This window comes from Gasterosteus aculeatus, chromosome 16 (assembly GCF_964276395.1).
Source record: "Gasterosteus aculeatus chromosome 16, fGasAcu3.hap1.1, whole genome shotgun sequence".
NCBI lineage: Eukaryota > Metazoa > Chordata > Actinopteri > Perciformes > Gasterosteidae > Gasterosteus > Gasterosteus aculeatus.
In genome coordinates, this window is record NC_135704.1 from 15,147,649 (window position 1) to 15,169,468 (window position 21,820).

General features: G+C 43.1%; 1 protein-coding gene across 1 annotated transcript in view; it reads right to left on the bottom strand.

The window, feature by feature from the left end:
* Positions 1-684: 684 nt before the first annotated feature.
* lrp1bb (low density lipoprotein receptor-related protein 1Bb) overlaps positions 685-21,820 on the bottom strand; it is a 138,415-nt gene continuing 117,279 nt past the window's right edge. Inside the window, exons 73-91 of the mRNA XM_078091226.1 lie at positions 21,371-21,511; positions 20,956-21,090; positions 20,327-20,446; positions 19,914-20,155; positions 19,493-19,716; positions 18,873-18,979; positions 16,524-16,640; positions 16,220-16,393; positions 14,361-14,486; positions 13,988-14,152; positions 9,934-10,095; positions 9,191-9,365; positions 8,719-8,823; positions 6,545-6,658; positions 4,759-4,835; positions 4,086-4,176; positions 3,638-3,788; positions 2,552-2,626; positions 685-1,816 (exon numbers count right to left, since the gene is read on the bottom strand). Of these exons, the coding sequence (XP_077947352.1) occupies positions 1,676-1,816; positions 2,552-2,626; positions 3,638-3,788; positions 4,086-4,176; positions 4,759-4,835; positions 6,545-6,658; positions 8,719-8,823; positions 9,191-9,365; positions 9,934-10,095; positions 13,988-14,152; positions 14,361-14,486; positions 16,220-16,393; positions 16,524-16,640; positions 18,873-18,979; positions 19,493-19,716; positions 19,914-20,155; positions 20,327-20,446; positions 20,956-21,090; positions 21,371-21,511 (2,642 nt within the window). The 3' untranslated portion in view covers positions 685-1,675. The remainder of the gene's footprint in view (positions 1,817-2,551; positions 2,627-3,637; positions 3,789-4,085; positions 4,177-4,758; positions 4,836-6,544; positions 6,659-8,718; positions 8,824-9,190; positions 9,366-9,933; positions 10,096-13,987; positions 14,153-14,360; positions 14,487-16,219; positions 16,394-16,523; positions 16,641-18,872; positions 18,980-19,492; positions 19,717-19,913; positions 20,156-20,326; positions 20,447-20,955; positions 21,091-21,370; positions 21,512-21,820) is intronic.

Sequence of the window (21,820 nt, forward strand, 5' to 3'; positions counted from 1 at the left end):
TGTTTATGCAGGAGAATGGTGATGCTTGCTAAGTGGAAAAGAGACAATAAATCAATAGGCGAGGGGAGGGGAGGGGAGGGGAGAGCAAGGCATCGTGTAGAGCAGGACCAGTTTTTAAATTTCAGTTTTGTCTCCTTTTAAATACACCTTTAGGGGCTGAGTGAGAGGACAGCAGCCCGAGTTCTATCACTGCTGAGCTGCTTGTTAGTAGAAGAATGTGGCCCGGGATGAAATATAACGACACTAAGTGATGTCACGTCTCATCACAGTGGACATCGCTGGCGTGGCCTTGAATGTTTACTGGTGGGAGGACAGGTAGGGAAACAGTTGCATCTATTTCGACACGCGCTTTGCTGCCTCCTCTGGTTGCCATGGTGACGTGTGTGCGCAGAGACGGACATTGTAAGTGGAGTGAAAGGAGACGGAATTATCATTCAGCGGGAGGCCGTGACGCCGTGTCACCACCGCCAGGTAATGAATTGCGTTGGCCTTCTTGCTCACGCAGGGGGGGCAATAATGTCCCATCAGCCACCTTCCTCTGCGCATCAAGTGAAAGACTTCACACTGTTGGTCAGTGGCCACGTGTGCCACACAAATACAACAACCGGCAGCTTGATCGCGGGTTGAATAGGCGGATACTGGCATCTGGCCTCAGCAAGGGACACAGCATGTAAATAAGCCCCCTTTATTCAATATCGATTTACATTTTATTATATAAAAATTACTTACATTTAATACATTTCTTCAAAATACAAGCAGCCAAACAACATACAAATCAAATACAAAATTATAAAATTTCTTATATTCATCATCTTCCTTCTCTGTAGTATCAGATGCGTTGATAATGACTCTTAATAACCTTTCGTAGACGCGTTAAATCTCTTCCTTGTCTAAATCTGTTGATATATGTGAGACCTAGAAAAATATGGTATTCAGTATCTGTCTTTTCATTGTACAGTACAGGATCTGGGAATCTGATTCGAGAACATTCAAGGGCGGCTTCAATCTCTTTCACCAAAAGATAAGTTCATGTGGCGCAGTATGTTAGAAACAGGGCAGATGGAGCTGGGAATCCACAGAAATGGACAAGACGGGATAACATAGCGTGTGAGAAGAGGATGCTGATAGTACGGCCCTTTCAGTAAATCCAGTAAGAAGATCCATCAGGTACCGAGGACGGACACAAAAGCTCCAAAGTATCGAGTTCCGGCGTTTGGTGGAGAAGCTTTGCGGTCTAAACGTCATATGACATGTAAAGAAGGAAAATCATATCGCCGTGGAAACATCCCACTTAACTCTCCTCGACGCTTACTTACCTTTGTTCAGAAAAATTGAGCCAACCTGCTTTCTTTGCCTTAAACTAGAAACAGTCATGGATACAAACTTATAGCACTGAGTTTTTTAAGGTTTTTAACTGTGCACAAGTGTGGCTTATGGTGTTAATAACGTTTTTTGCAAATCAGCAGCTTAACTTCAGTGTCATAATTTATGTTTGACAAACATTAGGACATTAAATGGAAAATAAATCTCTTCAGCACACCAACAAGGACACTCTGCTGATGCTAAACCAGAAAACCTAAGAGCCTCGTAGGAAAGAGAGAAATCCTTGTTTCCTCCTTTTATATTACACATTGTACAATGTGGTAAAAAAAGAAGTACAAAGTGTAAAGTTAGGCTATGCGGCGGTTTCGTGAATTGTCCCCTCTAGTTTCTTTGGGAGTAGCTCTCTCCTCTCATCAATGCTGATGACTGGTTTCCGGCAGTTTTGCCCGTCGATGTAGATCTTTGCGTACACCGGGTTGGAGTAGTTTATGGGCTGTAGACGAAGGAAAGAAAATGGAGAAAAAAATGTAGTTATGGAAATCCCTTTAGAACAGCGAGATTCTTTAAGCTGCATTAATACATTTTGTTTGTTTGTTTTGTCTTGGAACAAGCTGACGGCACAGCATCTGACGGATCCTCTTATCGTCAACTTGTTGCAAGAAAAACATCAGCAAACATCGTAATTAAAGCCAGTTGGTGTGAAACCGTGTCAACAGTCTCTTTTAGCTCCGTTTTGCTTTGAACCGGCGGGTGAGAAAGACATCGGGTTCACTACGTTGGCGAGTTGCTAACTCGTCAGTGTGAGGGTTTGTGCTCGAGCACGTCTAATAAATGCGAGTTGATACGAAAAAAAAAATATAGCAAAGACTCAATGCAGCTAATTGCGTGCGGCTCCATCACAAACAACTGTGTTGTTCACAGTGCGATCATCGAGGTTAAAAAGTAAGCAAAGCAAAAGGAAAAGGACAAGACGGGACTCATAGAAGCCATTAGCGGATTGTCCTTTAGCATGCAATAGTACAGCAACAGACAGAAACATGCAGGAGGAAGCCCACTGTCTACTTTGGGATGTTGGGAAATGAAATGCAGATCTCACAAATGATGAAGGGAAACAGATACAAGGGACTGTGGGTGTCACCGGGTAACACTGCACACTGCTCGCCGACAATGAGGGTGAAACTTGTTTCCTGGAGGGGCAAAAACAAAAAGTAAAGCTAGGAAAATTCACCTGTCCGGGGATTACCTCCTTGGGCACAGAATTGATGCCCAAGGTGTGAGAGTCACTGGATTTTACACACCAGCCCTGCAACACAACAGGCACCACCGCTGTTTACAGTGCAGAGCGGAATTCACTGAAACTTTTCATGAAGAGTAAAACTGAGTCAAAGACGTAGGGATTCGTCGGGGGGTAAAGTGAGATCCAGAGTCAGGTTCAGAGTCGAATTCGTCGAGCAGACAGGACTGAGAATGGCAGAAGTCAAGAGTCGGCAGGGCGAGAGGCAATAGGCATTAGGCTTGAAGCTCTAGCAGGTATAAGCTAGGTGACGGCATCAGCGAAGGGGATTCATTTGACATGCTGAGTATCAGTGTGGGGTTGAGAGAGGCAGCGTGTTCAGATGAAATGCCCTCCCCCCCCTTTCTTCACGGCACCTGGGACCTCGCTGCACATTACAGTGTCTGCAGAAAACCTCATGAGTGCAACGTGGGCCGCAATGAGTGGAAGCCAGGAACGACGTACGCTGTGGATCGGTATCAATCAAAGCAGCTCATCTCATCTCCCCTTTCAAGTGCTGAGCTAGTTATCTACCATGTGGAAGAAGACATGGCTGAAAGTGGCTCACCAAGATGAACAGCGCTATTCCTGAATGAATATGCTGATGTGTGGAATTCCTGTAACACTGAGTGCTGAGAATTCTGTCTAAAGTAAACGGCTATATTTGTCTAGTAAATTTGTAATGTTCTCGAGCAACATGTTGTATCATAGGAACCCAAAAAAAGGTTTTCCCACTAGAACGGGAACATTTCTTGTTTTAGATCTGGTGAAAAAGTAACCGTGATATGGCATAATTTAAGTATCCAATAGTGTGAATCAAGTAATGATAGAAGGAAAAGGATTCAATGTCAGAGAAGTAGTCCGAGCTACACAATATAACACCATCAAATAACATGTTTTCTCTCGTCATTAGTGATAATTAAAAAAAACATTGAAAATATAATCTGAATTTCCCCTTTTTTTTTGTTTTTAGCTCAAATGACCAACGGAGCACGTTTATTCTTTGTGTAGTTAGTTTGGTATCGAGCTCATGAATCCAACCTTGTGAGGGTCCAGCGTGAAGTTGGGTCGCAGCAGGCTGCCAGCATCCGCGTGGTTGTCATGGTCCACTTCATACATGTTGTACGACGGGTTCCCGATCTCCACATTTATGCCCCCGTTTGTCATCGGCTGCCTCTGGACGCGTTTCCCCCTGAAGTGTGTCGCAGCCAGGGATCGTTAACAGGATACGCAACGTGCAGGTCGACATGCCGTTCGGCTTCGCACAACGAATCACACCACGCTACTTGGCACGCTTAACTACTGCACAACTTTTCTGGGCAGACCTAAAAGCTGATTGTAATCAGAAGCAGGTGTTCTACTGAACATCTTGAAACAAACCACAAATGTTTCATTTATGAAAGCAAAGGTGTCCATTCATCTACAAAAAGTGTCCAATCGCTCATCATCTGTTGTTGCTCAGAAGTCGTTCACTTATTCATTCACTTACCTTTGCCTCCGTCTGCAGATGAAAACACCTGCTACCACCATCACGATCAAGATTACCAGCAGGACCAGAGGCACAATGATAGCTATGCTCCCTAAGAGACGGACAGAGGAGAGACGGCGTGGACGGATTGAAAGGAGCTCAGATGGGCTCAGATAGTGACACGTTGTGCCTGACCGCGGCGTAGAAAAAGCCCCCCTTCTTCCCCTTCGTCTCGGTAGACGGCACATTTTACTCCATTTCCCGACACAGCCGTGCAGTAAATACGGGCGGTGCAGCAATATTTATGTAAATCAATAGATTATATTGAAATGAAAATAGGGGAACGAGGACTAGCAGAAGCCCCCGAAGGAGGCATGCTATGTCAAACTTTTCCTGAAGCGCTTTAAATGTTTGACTTAAGAACATTCACATAACTCAACTCTGATCTCCAATTCATTCAGGGTAAACCTGCTCAGTGAAAGCTTTTCTTTTCACATACGGCAAACGGGAGAAAGGTGGAGCGGATTTGAGGAATTATTTAGTTAGGTCAGGAGATCAAGTCCAATTGTGTGGTAGGGGTTGGGTGAGTATTAACCTCCCTCTACAAATGTGATGATGCCTTAAAAAAAATAATTAAGCTGAATTCAGATGTACAAAAATAGAATAGGAGGATCGTTTCAATTTCTTTTCTCACCTCCTCTGGCATTGTCCGACCTGCTGCTTTTAGGGGCGGGTCTCTCACACTGCGTTCCTGCCCAATTGGCTGAACATCTGAAGGAGGTGAAAAGAGAAAAAAATCATTAGAATATGGTTTCCTAGCAGACTGCTGCTGTGAAATAAAACGAACAACAATATGACGTGACTGTGGTTTACAAACACATTATGATTCAGTGCATTGAGCCAAAACAAACACAAACACCACCTGGAGAGAGAGAGAGAGAGAGAGCGCGCTGTGCGTATACATGTTGTGTCCATAAACAGTGTATGTGTGTGTTGAACATGTTGAATATTCAGTGTGGAAAATATCAAAGGATGACAGTGGGACAACAAGTCGTCATCTCATTTGTGTTCCAATGGGATCCGATGGGCGTGATGTATGACCCTTGTTAGAGGAGGTGAGATCTAATTTCACACAGCGGACGCAGATGGGTCTGTAAAGCATGAGTGATCCGGCTGGATGATGGCAGAAAGAAATTACTCTGAATTACATGCACTCCCAGAATCAGACCATCAGGCGATCATGAACGCAGCCCCCGTACGTACGTCGGGGGGGGGGGGGAATGGATCACAGCCTCGTTGAAGGAAATGTCCCGGCGTGAGAAGTCATTCTTTAAGACATTCTGAAATGATCTTAAAAGACAACCGCTGATCTCTGATTGAGATGTTATGCATTTGGCAGTTCATAACTGCTCAACGGCGTCTTTAAACCGGCCACCATGCAACCCGGCTGCAGACGGCACACAGCGATGGACCACAGCACACGGACGAGTGGCGGGTTTTGGTTCAATCGCTCCCGATTCCTGAGTGCTGGGAGACGACTGCATGAGATGGGTGGAAGTGAGGGGCGGCAAAGGCACGGAGTCGTGCAGCAACCGATAATGTTACAAGTGCCACATCAGGTAAAATACGTACTGAAAAGGGAATACGTTTAGTTTATTTTGAGAGGAAAACTGCTGGGGTTAGTATTGATGTAATGGTAATAAAAGAAAAAATCCTAATGATATCGACAAAAGACTGATACATAATATGAACAGTTTCACATTTTGGGACGTGTGCTTAAATGGATAAAAGGTTTGACACAATTCTTTATAGTTCTTACCATGAACATTAAACTATTAAATATATTTAACCTAAAACAATGATAATAACTATGTAAGTAAAAATTGGGTTAATAAAAAAATATATATATACATATATGCTACTAAATGTGAGTTAATAAAGTTATCGTAGGTCAATGAGTAATTTAAAATAAGGAAGTGGGAAATATTTTCATTGCTGTTCAATTGGAAAGCTGTGAGTGCCGATAAAAGGGGCAAACAGTGTTTGACAACAACTTTACAAAGGTTCTGGTTACAGTTAATTAGATAACGTGTCTTACTTTGAACCTGGGCAGTGTGACAAAACGCATTTTAATCCAAATAGAAAGTCACAGAGTCATAATCTACAAAGAAAAACTCCACATCACACACAAGGGCTGTGAGTTCAGTGAAGACAAAGAGCTTTCCAAAACAAACTAAATCTTATCATATGCAAGTAAAATAATAATATCATATTTCCAGGCCCATTTTAGCTTGCTTTTTGAAAGCCTGTTACCTTATTACACTTATTACATGATAAATTGCTACAAGACGGTCCTTTGACAACGAGCCCGAATACGGGATTGAGGCTGAAATGAAGCCGGATGGAGTTGAGGTGTGGGTGTGGACGGGAAAGGGGGTGAGTGGGCTCTGAATACGGCTGGAGAGGTGAGAAGGACCTACTTGCAGCGTGGTTTGTTAAGAGCTGTTAATGTGCACATCCCCTCATTCTGACAGAAGTAATCGCAGGGGTTGGCCAGCTCATCACAACGTTGGTTCTTGAACCCTGACGTGCAGCTGCAAAACATTGTGTTGGTGATAAAAGGGCCCAGAGAATGCATATCGCTGCCTGATGAATGGAGACTGCCGCTGTATTCCCTATCAGCAGCTTCAGTCGTTAAAAAGGGTCAATGTGGTGTCTGCATCAAGGAAAACTAGCCAAGTAAACAATAACGAACACAAGTCAACTTTACTCCTCACCAAGTTAAGGGAACATCTGCAAGAGAAGTGTTTATTACATTGGTTTAGACTAAAACATGTGGCTACACCCAAAAAAAAATTTGTTTTTAAATAATCATTTAAAAAAATGGAACAATGCATTAACAGAACGTTATTTTCACAAAATTTCAGCCGAGGAAGAAAAAGAAAATGTAAGAAGTGGAATATACACAATATACTATATTGTGAGTATCAAATCCTACCAGATGCACTCGACGTTGAGTCAACTTTCTATTTCTATGTACACACAATAATCTTTTATCATAACGGAGGACACGTTGAATGAGCCAATGCACTCAAGGGAGGAGTGAACCAGAGGACACGATTTCAGCTCTCTATAACTTTTCATATTTCAGGAACAATTGAAAGTTGCTGAATAAATTTGACCCTTTGTAAACATTTCTATGAAATGTTGGGAGAAAAGAAAGTGCGACCGGAATTGTTCAAAGACCCTTTTAAACTGCGCTCTCCTTAAACATCCTTAACAAGTTCTTTCATCGAAGGTCTGGAAAGACTTATGCAGAAATAGAATGAGAAGTCAAAGTGACACATTGTGCCACATCAAGTTCATCTCGGTATCGTAAAGAAAGAATATTGCCCACACAAATTCCAAAGGGAGCTTCTGAACTACATCCTCGGAGATGAGTTATAACTCAGAGGAAAATACTGTTGTGGTTCTCTTCTGACTGACAACACCATTGTTAAAGTAAGTGGGATTTTCTGCATGTTGGGATAAAAAAAGCTTTTGTATACAGCTGAAATGCTTGGCAAGAAAAATGTAGGAATACATCCTAGTAAATAACCATTTCCCAGAGCTTTGATGTTTACCAACGGCTGTATTGAACCATACATTCTGAACTCTATTCAATATTTTTTCAGTCTTTAATGCCAGAATCATCTTTGCAAATGATGCGGTTCGGCCCTGCAAGGTTTCTTGCTTTGGAAAGGCTCGTTCAAATATGCATTTAATCAGAGTATTAAGGGCAAATATTATGACACAGACATATCCATCATCTCACATAATCCCTGTTCTGTGCAGCAAATAATAAACCGCATTATCAAGATCGATTAACCTCCTCGAATAAGATCATTTGCATAGAAATTGATTCTATCTCCCGGAATTCGTGAGTGATGACCGCAAATTTCAATTTAACTACGGTGGACAATGGGCAGTTAAATAGAAAGAGTTTGGCTTTTGAAAAGGATTTCCAATTTCCTCCTTGGAGAGATTTTTAACCCAGCACTGCATTCCATTATAGTTGAGGTGCAGTTAATCTACGGGCAGCGCTTTGAGTAGTCTTTCACAATAATTCCCTCGTGTCTGCCAGTCAAGCTTGCGTCTGTTATTAGTTTTTGCCATTGGATTTCATGGCGTGTCCCGACCGCCAACACATACCTCAGCTTCTTTTTTTAGAACTTCTAAACCCGACTACTGAAGAGAGTCACCGAGGCCTGACATCAGCTCTTAACGGCAAGCAGGAACAGTGTGATATGTTTAGAACGGCGAGCTTTGGAGGGGCTTTGAAAACCTTTTTTTTTTTTTTCTTTTTTTATCTGCCTAAAAACCTTAAGCTCCAGTGAGGTGTCACATGGCATAAGATCCCCACCACCCCCACCCCGCTGTGCCGTGGCCTCCACATAGTGACATCAAACCTTCCCTCAACTTAAGGATTTCTTTCCGGAGGAAGACATCTATCTTGTTCTCCGAGCAGGGAAACGGCACCCCTCGGTGATTTTCAGTGTCGCTTCTAAGGCCGGTGCTTTCTGCGGCACAGAGCCAGCATTTGAATGGAAACAGACAGGGTTTGAATAATAGCGGAGAACATTCACTTTCCTTCACCCATTAAGCAGCGACTTACTGACAGAAAGGCAGGTTGGTGTCGGGGTCCAGGTGACAGGTGCCTCCATTGTAGCAATATCCGTCACACAGCTGACAGCTCGGCGCTATTCTGCCATTTGTGCAACTGGGGGGAGGGGGATGAAGAAATAATGGATGCTAGCAACAAGCAGAAAACTAGACTTTTACCAGAAAGAAAATGAGTCAGTGGAGGGTTTTGTCAAAGAAATATCAATTATTCATATGAAGCGGGAGAGTTCACCTCGCTTCTAATTCATCGATGACACCGCAGCCTTAATTGCTGTAGGCTGTTCGGCCATCTGCATGTTTTTTTTTTTTTCTCAGATTTAATCAAATCAATTAATTCACCCTGCGGATGCAGCAACTGGACCCTGCAGATCGGGATGCGGCATAGAACTGATGCGTCGCCATAAACGGAGGGCACCGTGCCGCATTTATAGCAAAAGGAGGACGAGGAGAGGCCGAGCACTCACTTGCAAACCACATCTCCCGTCTCGTCGTTAATGAGGCAGGGAGCTCCGTGGCATCGGAGACACTTGTCCACCTCGCACTTGTTTCCCTCGAACCTCGCCGGACACACACACTCCACATAGCCGCTGCTGGATAGCGTGCAGGCCTTGGAGTTCACGCAGTAGTGATGACAGATGTCTGTCGGACAGACAGAGATAAAAACAAAAGAGCGGGAGGGTGGTGTGTAATGACAATCTTGGAACATAGTTTAGGCTGGACAGATTGGAATGGTACAGGGTTTTAATGGGACTCAATTACCCACATCAAATTACATCTTAGCAACAGATGAAAACATATCACCCCCTGGGCAGCCGACGTCGGGCAAATACTAATGACGTGCGGTTGAAATAGTTTTCCCGCAACCCATCATGACAAAGCAATGAAAAGTACATCAATTATCACATCAGCACAGAAACACCCGCAGGTTTTTTTTCCCTTCGATGGTTTTGATTTTGTTTATGTGCAGATAGAGGCAAATGTGGCGTTTGTGGGAAGCAAAATGCTGAAGGGGGGTTGCTTTTATTCCTGGCTATGTGTGTGAACTTTGGAGCCGTTCTATAGATTTTACGCAGCATAACTGAATTCTAATCAATGCTTTGTTGTGGCGTCTCCTGCGGTTAGACCAGGACGGCTGGTGTCAATCATTTGAGGAGAAGTTCATGACCTGCATAATCTGGCTCCACCGTGCAGTAGGTGCGGGACTCACGGTAAAGACAGCGCTCCCCGGTGTATTCTGCCATGCAGCGGCACACCGGCTGGTTCCCCTGAGTGATGTCACATGTTCCCCCATTTAAACAGTAGTTGTCACAAATCCTCCTCTCACAGAAAGGTCCTGAGAAACCAACAGGACAGCGGCATGTAGGCTTACCTGGACGAGGAAGGAAAGGAAGATTAGGAGACATGTTAAGAAACCAACCATGACTCAAGAATTGCATCTTAATCCTGCTACAACCACCAATGCTGTCGCACTGGATAACGGGATCTATTTTTCTATCCCACATACACTGTCCTGCTGCTGTAAGTACGATCCAGTTCCTTCTGTGTGAAAATAGTTTCCCAACAAATGCTTTTGAAATAAATCAACCTCGACGGTCAATCTGTCAATAAAAGTTACATGTTGTATGATGACACTCCCAAGGTCACCGTGCCAGGTGTTAAATAGAAGCAGTACAACGCATACTTTGCTGAGAGAAAAGGCGAAGATACATCCTTCCATCCATCATTTTTAGACACGTAGTCATTTCTGGGTCAAGGTGAGCACAAGTTGGCACCTATGGAAAGAAGCAAGGGTGCCCTTTCTCTCAGGCGTGTCCTCCGGGTCTAACTAGGGGATCCCAAATCACCCAAAGGCCAGACATAATACGCATTTAATTCCTCCAGTCGGTTCTGGCTCTGCACGGTTTTCCTCCTTGTCAAACACGTCTGGAATATCTCTAGCAGGGACGCAGGGAGCATCTTAATCAGATGTCCAAAGGCCCTCAAGTGGCGTCAACATGAGGGACCGCTGTTCTACTTGGAGTTTTAAAAAAAATATTTATTTAACACCTAAATTTTAAAAGCCTTTTTTGATCCCACATAGTTTTCTCCTCCACACCTAAAATATGGAAAGCCATCGCTTTACCACTTTTGGAAACTACCTCCCCATAAATAAGGCTTGTGGATCAGACATCCAAACCAGTAACACCCTTCAAGCGATTACTGGAAAATTGATTTGTTTAAAACCACTTGGTTTTTTGATGCAATAATAAGAGTGTTTGACGTAGGATTGACAGCTGTGGACACCCTACCGTCCACAGCGCACACTGCGGCTGCAGTGGCTAGGCTCGTAGTGGCCTGGGGGATTTATCGGAATCTCTTTTACTGAAAACAGCTGCGCGCTGCAGCTGGAAATGGTGCTTGACGGACGCAGGGATTCTGAACCAGAACAATGAGAAGAAAGATGCTGGAAAGACGGGAAAGGAAAGGAACATCAGAATCCGATGAAAATAGTGTTTATTATTGTGTCGCGTAACCAGAAGTTTTAATGTACTAGAGCTCATATATACTCTATGAAAGCATATCCACTACAATGGCTCTCTCCTTCTTCTTCTTCTGCTCCATTTTGTTTCGAACATGCCTTTTGAGATGTTAGTAAAAATATACACCCCAGGTTCATGCCAGAGGCACAAGTGCCTCCCCTTTTTGTTGGCAGTTTGGATGACTCCAGTAATGGGCACCAAAACAAAACCGGTTCCATATATGCTTCATGCTGCACCCCGCTGCACTGCTAAAGTGGAATGAGTGCGATGTATTTTTACTAGGAGCAACACATTATCCGCAGGTGGAAATGTTCCAGTAACGTCAGTTCTTCATATTCCCTCCAAAAACAGAGCACTCACCACCATTTACACACACTTTCATAATGGAAAGGGCAGAAGTATCGAGGCTGTTTTTTCACACTGCGCTACTTGGTAATTTCACACTCCACAACTCTCTAGCTGGGATAATCTGGGTTAGAAATGTCAAAGTGACTATCATTCTGCCTCCAGTGACGTCCCTCAATGGCTGTTGGGGTCTAAGCTCCCTAACCAGGCCCTACTTTTAAGCTAAAAAGAAATGAAGCTGTAGGAACAGATGACGATTCATGCACCTGATTCGGATAATGTTTCATCACTGCTTTTCTTCACTGGGTCATTTTTAGATTTCATTCATACTAAAAGTCCCACCCGATTAGCCGGGATCGCTCGTAATGATAAGCAGCCAATACGGCCTCTACTGCATCGTCAATGAAATGGTGGTAACATGTTTTGATCCTTTGAGAGATTTTGCATTGAGTTAACACACATCAACCACTGAAAATCAACCATTTGGAACATGCATTTATTATCTTTGAAAAAGTAAATCAAACAGTGTCTCAAAAGGTGGGAATCATTATTTGGGCTGTAGGATTAATACATTTATGTCTCAGTTGGTTATTTGGGTTTCTAAAGGATTCTGCCTGTTTTACAAAACTAAAGGTTTTATAGGCAGCAATCAACAGCAACGAGTGATGTTGTGTCACAAACACTGTTGCTTTTCATAATCCTCTGAATACATAGTAGAAAGACATTTATTTTCACCTAATAATAAAAGTCATCAAATAAAAATAAAAATGAGAACAGTTTGTGTGTCCTGAGTTGAAATGTGTGTTGTGTTGCCAAAAGTTCCATTAGCTTGTAGGTAAACCAGTTAAATGAATCGCAGGAATCCAATAACACCTGTTTTTATGGACACAACTGGAAGCGGTCCAGCTCCTAATTGATTGTTCCCTTCAGTACCTTGTTTTATCACCAAAGCAGGGACTTTAGGAGAGGATTTGACTCCATTTGTTCAGTCAGTCATCTTCTACACCACTTATCCTTGCAGTCGATCCCAGCCGGGGCGGGCGGGCGACACTCTGGACTGGTCACCAGTCAGTCGAAGGGCCGACACACAGAAACAACCGTTCACTCTCACGTTCGCACACCTGCGAGTGCAGTTTAGACCAACCAACCCAAAACCCAGAGCCCGCCTTTGGACTGCGGGAGGGAACCATCGCAGACACGGGGGAGAACATGGCTGACCACCACTCGCCGCCCTGATATCATTCACTTCCTTGTGAATCTCCACACAGATAATGGTTTGCCTCCAAGACACGTGGCAGCAAAACGCGTGCCTCCTAGAGCACAAAACATTCGGTATCAAAGCGCTTTCATTTCCCTCCGAGTCGTCCGCCATCATACATATGAATGAAATTCATCATTGAGTGTAGTAAGCCAGAGTTTACCTACTTAGTTTGTGACTGAAGAACATAAAAGGAGTAATTGTGGCCAATAGGTGGTGGTCTGGTGGTCAACTCCACGTGATAGAATTGAATCTTATGCTGCTGATAGATCATTAAAAACAAACGGTTTACTTCCTGTTTGGTGGTAAACGGATTTAATTCTTTCTTCAACGAGGCCTGTAGAAATTGAAACATACTAACATAACGAACATGAATGTTTATTAAAAATGGATCCAATCAATTGCCTGGTTTCTCATTCTATTTACTGGATGCTGCGTTCAATGAAAACATCTTTCATAATTTCAAACCAATTGGACAAGGCTCTGCAGTTATAAAACATTCATGTTCCAAACACAAACCACGCGTTCGGTTTCAGAGCCAATGCTCTGCTCTTTTTTTAATGACAAATGAGAATTGGAGATGTTGTGGGATGATTGGATGATGATGTACAGGCTTGTAAATCAGTGATAGCATTTTTATTAGGGCTGTACATCATGATTCAATTCCACCGCTGACGTCTCAGCATATTTATATACATTCGCTAAATTGTGGGGTAGAACTGGAAACCAGGGAAGCATAAAGAAGACCTTGACGTGGGAGAAGGAAGATATTTGAGGCTCATTCGACAGTCGCATCAATGAACAGAAGAAAAAAACTGCTCAACCGGCAGATGTAATGTGTAAAATGTGAACTGAAGTGAGGAAGAGCGTAGAAGTTTAAAAGAAGACAAATGCGGTGGAATCTCTGGGTCAAGCCGCTCCGAATTGAAAAGGCCTGTCCGTGACAGCAACAGGTTTTCTGAATATAAAAGGCGACACATAAACCCTCAACTCACTGACGCTGGATGCTTAGATTGTAGTGAGGATAATAACACAAATGATATATATACAATATATAAACATAGGAATCAAGCCCCATGAGGTGGACACACACACACACACAGCGAAATGTAATGTTGCATTTGCCGAAGTAGACTCACCCAGGGGCGAGCCCCCGCAGGTGCCTCCATTGAGGCAGTAGTCCGTGCAGTGGTTGACCTCACAGCGCTCCCCTGAAAAGTCAGGCCAGCAGTAGCACCTCCAGTCTCCCTTCTCGTTGGCTAAGCATCGGCCTCCATTCTCGCAGGGCGGGCGGCACAGTTCACCTTCACAACGGCAAAAAAAAACAACACCGTAATAACAGTGTGCTGCAGTGCGACGCGGCCATCACATCACACCAGCGCTATCGTGCTATAACGTCAGTCAGGCACGACCACGGCGGTGAGGAGGTTTTTTTTAACCACGACGGGTGTCTGTCTGTACTGTGTTTTGATTCTTGATTTCTACGGCGTAAAGATGCAAGCGCGCGCCTACCTGAGATCACGGCATCACTACAGGTGCCGTTGACCAGTACCTTCCCCTCCGGACAGGTACATCTGGCGCCAGATGGGTTGAGCAGACACATGAAATCACACGACATTCTCAGGCACGGATTTGATCCTGTGGAGAAAAATAATAAAAAAGAGCTAAAAGGATAATCTCTCCGTCTGGCCTGAGGTTGGGGGGGGGGGGAAGAGGCTTGTTTGTGAGAAGTGTGTTTGTTCTGTCTCAGAGTAAAGCTATTTATTTCAAGTGTTTTAATTCCACAGTTATTTTTCTTGAAGCCCAGAGAGGCATGCAGGCTAGCGCATATGAATACAATCACGCAGGCCTCTTCACCAGATTGAATAATCAACGATTGCCAAACGTGTCAAGAATTTTCCATTGTCTAATTGATTGTCGGCACTCTGAAGGGCTCCTCCCGCTGCCACTTACAACTGAAAACAACGCAAACACGTCGGCAAAAAGTCATTTGAATTGATCATAATTACACACACTGCAACAAAGGTGGGGTGGGTTAGATTAAATGCTAATACCCACCAGGTGTAAACTGTGAAAGATCCCGACTTTACAATTAATGTTTGTGTCTAAAACAAACGCGAGACATCTGTCCCGACTGCAGGTGCGACTTCAAAAAAACGGAATTGTGAAAAATCCGCATTGCCAAAACAGATTTAACACGTCATTTAGTCACGTGATTAGATTGTATGATTATATCCTCCTCACTTAATGTCTCCTGACTATTCGTTAACGGCGGCACAGCGCGCCGTGTAGACTAAAAGATAGTCGGCGGTCAGATTTCAAGGATGAAAGCTCGGAACAAATGGTTAGAGCTCAGCTGAAGATATCGGTCCTCCGTGTCATTTCTTTTTCCGCAGACTTCGCACAACACGGCCGGCCTAATGAGTCCATGGAGGGCGGAACAGCTGCCCTTTGAGTGAAAAACCAAACAAGACGGAGCTGTCTGATGTTCCATGACCATTAACACCAGAGATGTAACAAATAACTCAAGTGGGTCTGGTACATGAAGGAAGTGAGAGGATGTGGTTGTATTGATTAACCGAGTCTCGGGTAACAGATGGTTTCTTTTTAGGTCGCACACCTGAAACAGTGGCACAGCTCAAAGACAGCTTTGATCAACCGCAAGAGTTTGTTAATGTAATTAGGTATCATGTATCATTTAATTATGATACATTTGTATTCATTTAATGCCTTTAAGTAATTAAGTTTACAATTTTTACCATCTACTTATTAATTTTTTCTGAAAATGCATCCATACTAAACGGGAAGCCATTTCATAATGAATCATGAAGATAATGAAGCTTAACTGTGCCTTTGCGAGCTATACTTGGCATGTACGCAGCTCCAGTTCCCCTCGTGTGTTTTTTATCTGGATGAACTTGTTCTTTCTCACATCATGTCCTTCCCCACATCCCCAACCACATGTTTGAACAACAAAATAAGACTTAAAAGACTTTTTATATAATTGGACGTAAGTGTTGGTTGACATTTACATTTTTCCTGTGTACTATATTTTCTATTTTGCGTTGTTAATATTTCACTCAGGTCGAGACATCCACAATCAATCACTTACATCCACACACAAACAAGCCAATTGGTCGTCTCTCAGTCCATAAATCGTGTACAAAATGTAAAAGAAAAGTCACGTAAATAAACCCGGAGCCCAGTAATTAATTACGACGGCCTTCTACAAACCCTCTCCACCTGTATCTTGTAGAAGTGCACCTTCATTAGAAGGTACTGAGGTGAACGGCCGTTAATACGATTACTTACCAGGGAGCTTTATGAAATATAGAATAATCATTTGTGAGCTGATTGTCAGAACAACCTACCATCCGGTTGTTTGTAGCGATGGGAGACCAAAGCATTGGTTGGCTTCTCCATCCCTAAATGGAGAAACTCCACCGACTCTTTGCCGTACTTGTGAATCTTGAAGACCTCGTGTTTTAGTCCAGTTCCGTAAATGTAGTCTTCAAATATATCAATTCTGTATGGTTGGGAAATCCCTGTAAATGCAGCGGACGAACGCAGTTAAATCAACAAACGCCTCCAGAATGAAAAGTCAATGAAAGTGCAGCACAGAATAGCGCGTGTTGAAAAGGAGAAGTTGTGCTCTGTTTGGGCGGTTGTGTTTACCTTGTCTGTCACTGATTGTCACCAAAGGATCCGAGCCGTCCAATCTCATGCTCCCTATCTGTGAGAGCTCGGGGTCGGCCCAGTATAATCGCTGGTTGAAATAATCGATGGCCAGTCCTGCGGGAGGATGGAGAGAAGGAGACGTATTTACCTGGTTATTACACAGGCCTCATCATGGAGTCCCTCCCAGCAGGAGACCTTCAGGTCAAGATATATGTATGCAGCAGATGAACAGGACGCGGAGACAGAATGTCTCCTGTCTCCATCTCCCTGTGGCTGTTTGCATTCAACGCTCGTTTTGCCGGTGTCAAAACAGCATCTCGGAATGATCACGTTCAAATATCAAATCAGCGACTCTCTCTCTCTCTCTCTCTCTCTCTCTGTCTCTCTCTCTCTCTCTCTCTGTCTGACTCTATAATGCAGCGCCTGGCTGAAGCGTTTAAACAGGTCTGCGTTTTTCTCCAGATGATGAATTCCTCTTCCTGTGAAGACAGAGCATTGGGTCCCTCGAATTAAAGGAGGCCAAAGCGGCCCTTCAAAACTAGATCAGGCCTAAGTGTCTCCCTGTAGACAAAGCAACACACTCTGACTTAGAGTAGTCCTTCCTTATACAATTTAAAGCTTTGACAAAGCTTTTGACTTTAGCCTCGCTAAAAAATATATATTTATAATGAACTGCGCTCATGTGGTGGATCTAATCATGTGGATATTGTTTAACGGGGGTCGGCAGTCCGCGGCTGCCGAGCCGCATTCGGCTCTCCCGCCCATCTGTTGCAGTTTTTTGAGAAGTCAAAAAGGAAAATCAGTGCGTTCTGCATGGAGGTGTCAAGTCAGAACCTCCCACTCAGGCATAGGAAGCTGGGATGATTGACAGGATTATCCGATTCACGACACAAGACCTTCACTGACCTCCTAAAGCCAGTAAATGCAGTAACAGTGATTCTTTTCTCCAACAATTTATTACAGACTGACATACTACGTCACTCGGTCCATTACAATACTTTCACAAAGTGCATCAAGTTTACTGCCGCTGGTTTTATGGCAGCTCGTGAGATTGAACGGCGTGGAAAGCTGCTCACAGATGGAGAAAACATTAAAGAATTGTTCATTACAATATCTCAGCATCTGTCCTCAGACTTGTATATTATGTTTACTATTTTCAAGATATTAGGCTGCAGCTACATGTTATTTTTATTTCAGTTGTTTTATTTATTTTCACCAGATATAAGTCCTGCATATGTTTGAATGAACTCGATGCATGTACAAATGTCATTGTATTATTTTCTCTTTTTTAGTGTTTAATATTGTATTGTTATCCTGAATCATTTATGTATTTAAATATATACAACATATAAGCTGTGATATCTTAGCTTTAGGGGCTACAGACAAATTACATTTGGTGGAAAATAGGCAAATTGGCTCTTTGGATAACAAAAGGTTGCCGACCCCCCCGTTCTATACAGTTACACAACAGCATAAAGGTCCTAACCTTCTCCAAACTGCTGGACTTGACAACCCTTGTTCCAATGCTTAGTCATCCAGCACTACGACCAAAGCATCTACAGTAATGTCACTTAGTGAGACATCCAATTACAAAGCAGGTTACATCCTTCTGTTGCATTTCTCTGGTTGAAAGTGTGAATTTGCTCTTGAGCTAATGAGCTTGTCGGCCGAGTCCATATCTTACAGTGTATTATACGTATTATATTCACTGGCTGGTTATGGACTACGGAGACATGCAGTGCTTTAAACCTTGGTTGTGTGATGTGCTTGTGATGGAATAATGTCCGTATGTGTACATTTACAAGTAATTATCCTTTTTTTTCCTTCATGTCTTTCTCCATCAACTGTATATTTAAGAATGATGTCTTATCTTTTCTTACTCGCAAACTCTTGCTATTCCTAATGTTGAGACGATCTTTAGCTCAATGATTGCATGTAGGATCCTGTACAATAACTTAACTGACCTCAAATTGTCCCCTGAAAGCAGAAATATTCCTTCAAATGCACAAGGGTCTCATCTCAGTGTTTATCTTGATATTTAATGGACAGGTGATTAAACGTATGTGTGAATACATAGAGTTGAATGCGTGTCAAAGGAGCACATTCAACTGCAACAACTTATTAATACTTAAAATGAATTGAAGACCAGCAGTACTATCTAACAGTGGTTAAGTGTGCGTCTCCCTGTGCTAGTATTAAAGCATTATTTCATGAGTATTCTGCCTTAAGCAGCAATGAACTGAACGTGAATATGAAACTGTTTTCACGAAAGACAATTCCATAGTTATTAGTTAGAGAAATGAGATATATAAATAACTGACAGACAATAGATAAAAAAAGACCTACCTGTGGGTCTCCTGAGATTTTTCTCCAAGAGCACTCTGCGTAAGGAGCCATCCATGGCTGATTCCTCTATATGAGAGTGATCCCCTATTACACTCCAGTACATCATACTGTAACAGACACAAGAGAAACCCGTTTCCTCCCATTTTTACCATCTTCTTTTAAAATAGTGCAGACATTGGTCTAAAATAACTCGTAGCCCGATGACGCGTCCCTGCTATCTGTTGTTTCTCAGCACAGATTGTTAGGAATCTTTCTATCCATCTTTATTTACCAGCTAATTAAGTATCATACAGAGATGTGACAGATGAGAACATCTGGAGAGCCTCAGGATTTACTGTGGGAGTGATGTACCACAACCAAAAGTGGGTGTGGTAGCATTGTAAATGTTGGATGGCACCTTTGATGGAACGGCTGTGAACACATAACAGATATCTGGTCGTGCTACTTCCACCGTAGCTGAGTAACTAACAGGATGTTTACATTTCCAAGAAAAAGTGAATGCATGATATTTTCCAAGTACCTCTCACGCTACGTGGACGGGGAGTGTTGGCCACGACAAGTTGCCTAATTGTTGAATGGGGTGATAAACCCAGCCCCTCCCACCCAGGTGCACAACTCACCCTCTGGCGGGGTTCACAGCGATGGCGTACGGCTCTCCCGCGATGTCCGTAATCAAGCGGGTGCAGTTTGGTCCCTTAAGTTGCCCCACGTTTATGGAATATCGTAACTTGGTCCAGTGGGCTGTGTAATAGCTGAACCAGTGCATCCGAGAGTGATCGGTCCAGTAGACGTTGCCTGTTATCCAGTCGGCCGAGATGTCTCTGGGTCGACGGAAGTCTGGACACTGCAACCAATAATGTTAGCGCTGAGTCGGGTGCTCTATTCGACACGCTGTGCACATTCATCAACAAAGACACAGTAGTGACACATTTTGTGTGGTGCAGTGTCTACTTAATGAAACGACTTGTTTCACTCCACCCAGACTTTCCCAGGTGAGAAAATGTGCTACAGGCAAAGAATGAAGGTTGACAAAAAACGTACCATGTTTCCAACATTTGTTTTGGTTTGACTTCTCTCTAGATTTTCTTTGTAAAAAATTCCACCAGGGTTAAATTGGGTGGCCCAGATAAAGTTTTGGTGGTGAAACAGAACGTCCATCCCTATAATGCGGGCATTGTCCTCAATGTGAGTGAGCAGTTTGTGTCCGTGGCTCTGGTTAAATGGATACACAAAACTTCGGATTTCAGTGTCGTTAGCAATGTAGAGCACCCGATCCTCTGGTCCTATATATGTGAAAAGAGAAAAGAAAGGAAAATTGGCTAAATCTTGTCTTTGGAATTAGACAACAGTGAAAACATTGCTTATGCATATCGTATTCAACTTTACTCATCAGCACAATAGTAGGTATGCAGAGTACACCAAAGATAATTAGATATTCGACTTTAAGATCATACCTTTTGCTATGCAATTCCCATTGATATCCTTATAGTTGCGGTCACATGTGCACTTAAATGATCCTTTAGTGTTTGTGCAGTAATGGGGACACGCGTCAAACTGCAGGCATTCATTTATCTCTGTAAAAAAAGACGCATTTAATTGGGAATCGGTTCATTATTGATTAGACACATATTCAGTGATGATGGGGAATAAATGACAAATACTTTCCAGCACAGAAGAGTCATAATATGTAGCAACGTACATTCTTTTGTAGATTATTTAAAATGGAATGATATTTTTGATTGTAGCTTAATGCTAATGGTACTGTCGGTTTTTGTAACACATAATGTCCGTCGTGTTAAGTTTGATTTTCTGTTACAGGAGTTCCTCTCAAATCACGACATCAACCGAGTCCATTTTTATCGTTTTCATTGTTAGAACTAGAATGTCTTGCTCTCTGCAGACGCATTTTATTTTTGTAGTATTTGCTTATAGCAAGAAAAACCCTCAACAAATACATTTCCATCGGTGACAGCTGACAATACATTTTTTTAAGCCAAATGTTCAGTGGAAAAAGTTGACAACTGCTGAACCATTAAATGTTACAACGGAGGAAAATAGATAAATAAAAAGGATCAAACATTACCTTCACATTGGCCTGTCTGTTGGTTCCTTTTAAAGCCGAGCTTGCACTGGCATACGGCATTAGCATTTGTTTGGTTGCAAATCGCATCCTCTCCACATGGATTTGTTTTCTTTTCACATACGTCACCACTGGAAGCTACAAATGAAGGCAGGACTTTGATTACACCCGTCCTCTGCTTCCGAGATACCTGCTGTGCGCGCTCCGTTTGATGTGCAGAGGCAGAAAGGGCAGCGGCGTCTCTCACATTAAACACGGCACGCGTCAAACACGGGCACCATGCAGCGCATTAACATAAATAACCAAACATCACATTTCCCGATAAAGTCAGTAAAGTGGTTGAAGATCGGAGCAATTATCTCATATAAACTCCCCCGTTGATGTGTTCGTCCTCGAGTCGGCGCGCGGCCGTACTCACAGGCCTTGCAGTCTCGCTCGTCCGATCCGCCGTCGCCGCAGTCGCTGAAGAGGTCGCACTGGAGCTGCGCCGGGATGCAGCGTTGGTTACTGCAGGTGAACTCGGTCTTCCCACAAGGCCGAGGTCTTCCGGCCGCCACCTCTGCTTTGGCACACAGGGTTTTGGGTCGATTAGACTGCTTTCAGTTTTCGAAAATTCAGAAATGTGCACCAATGGGGACTGAGCTTACTGATAATTCTTTTCCTATATTGCCGTCCCTTTTACTTAACTGCATATGGAAAATGAATATGATCATTCATGCAAAAACCTGTGTTGTATAAGGGTCAGTTTTGTTTCAGTTTTCAAAATAAAGGTTGAACACTATCATAGATAAAGCTGTTAGCAGCTCATTTTTAATTAATGAGTTACCTTGCACATTTAGTTTTTGATCAATGTTTCCTTGAATTAACT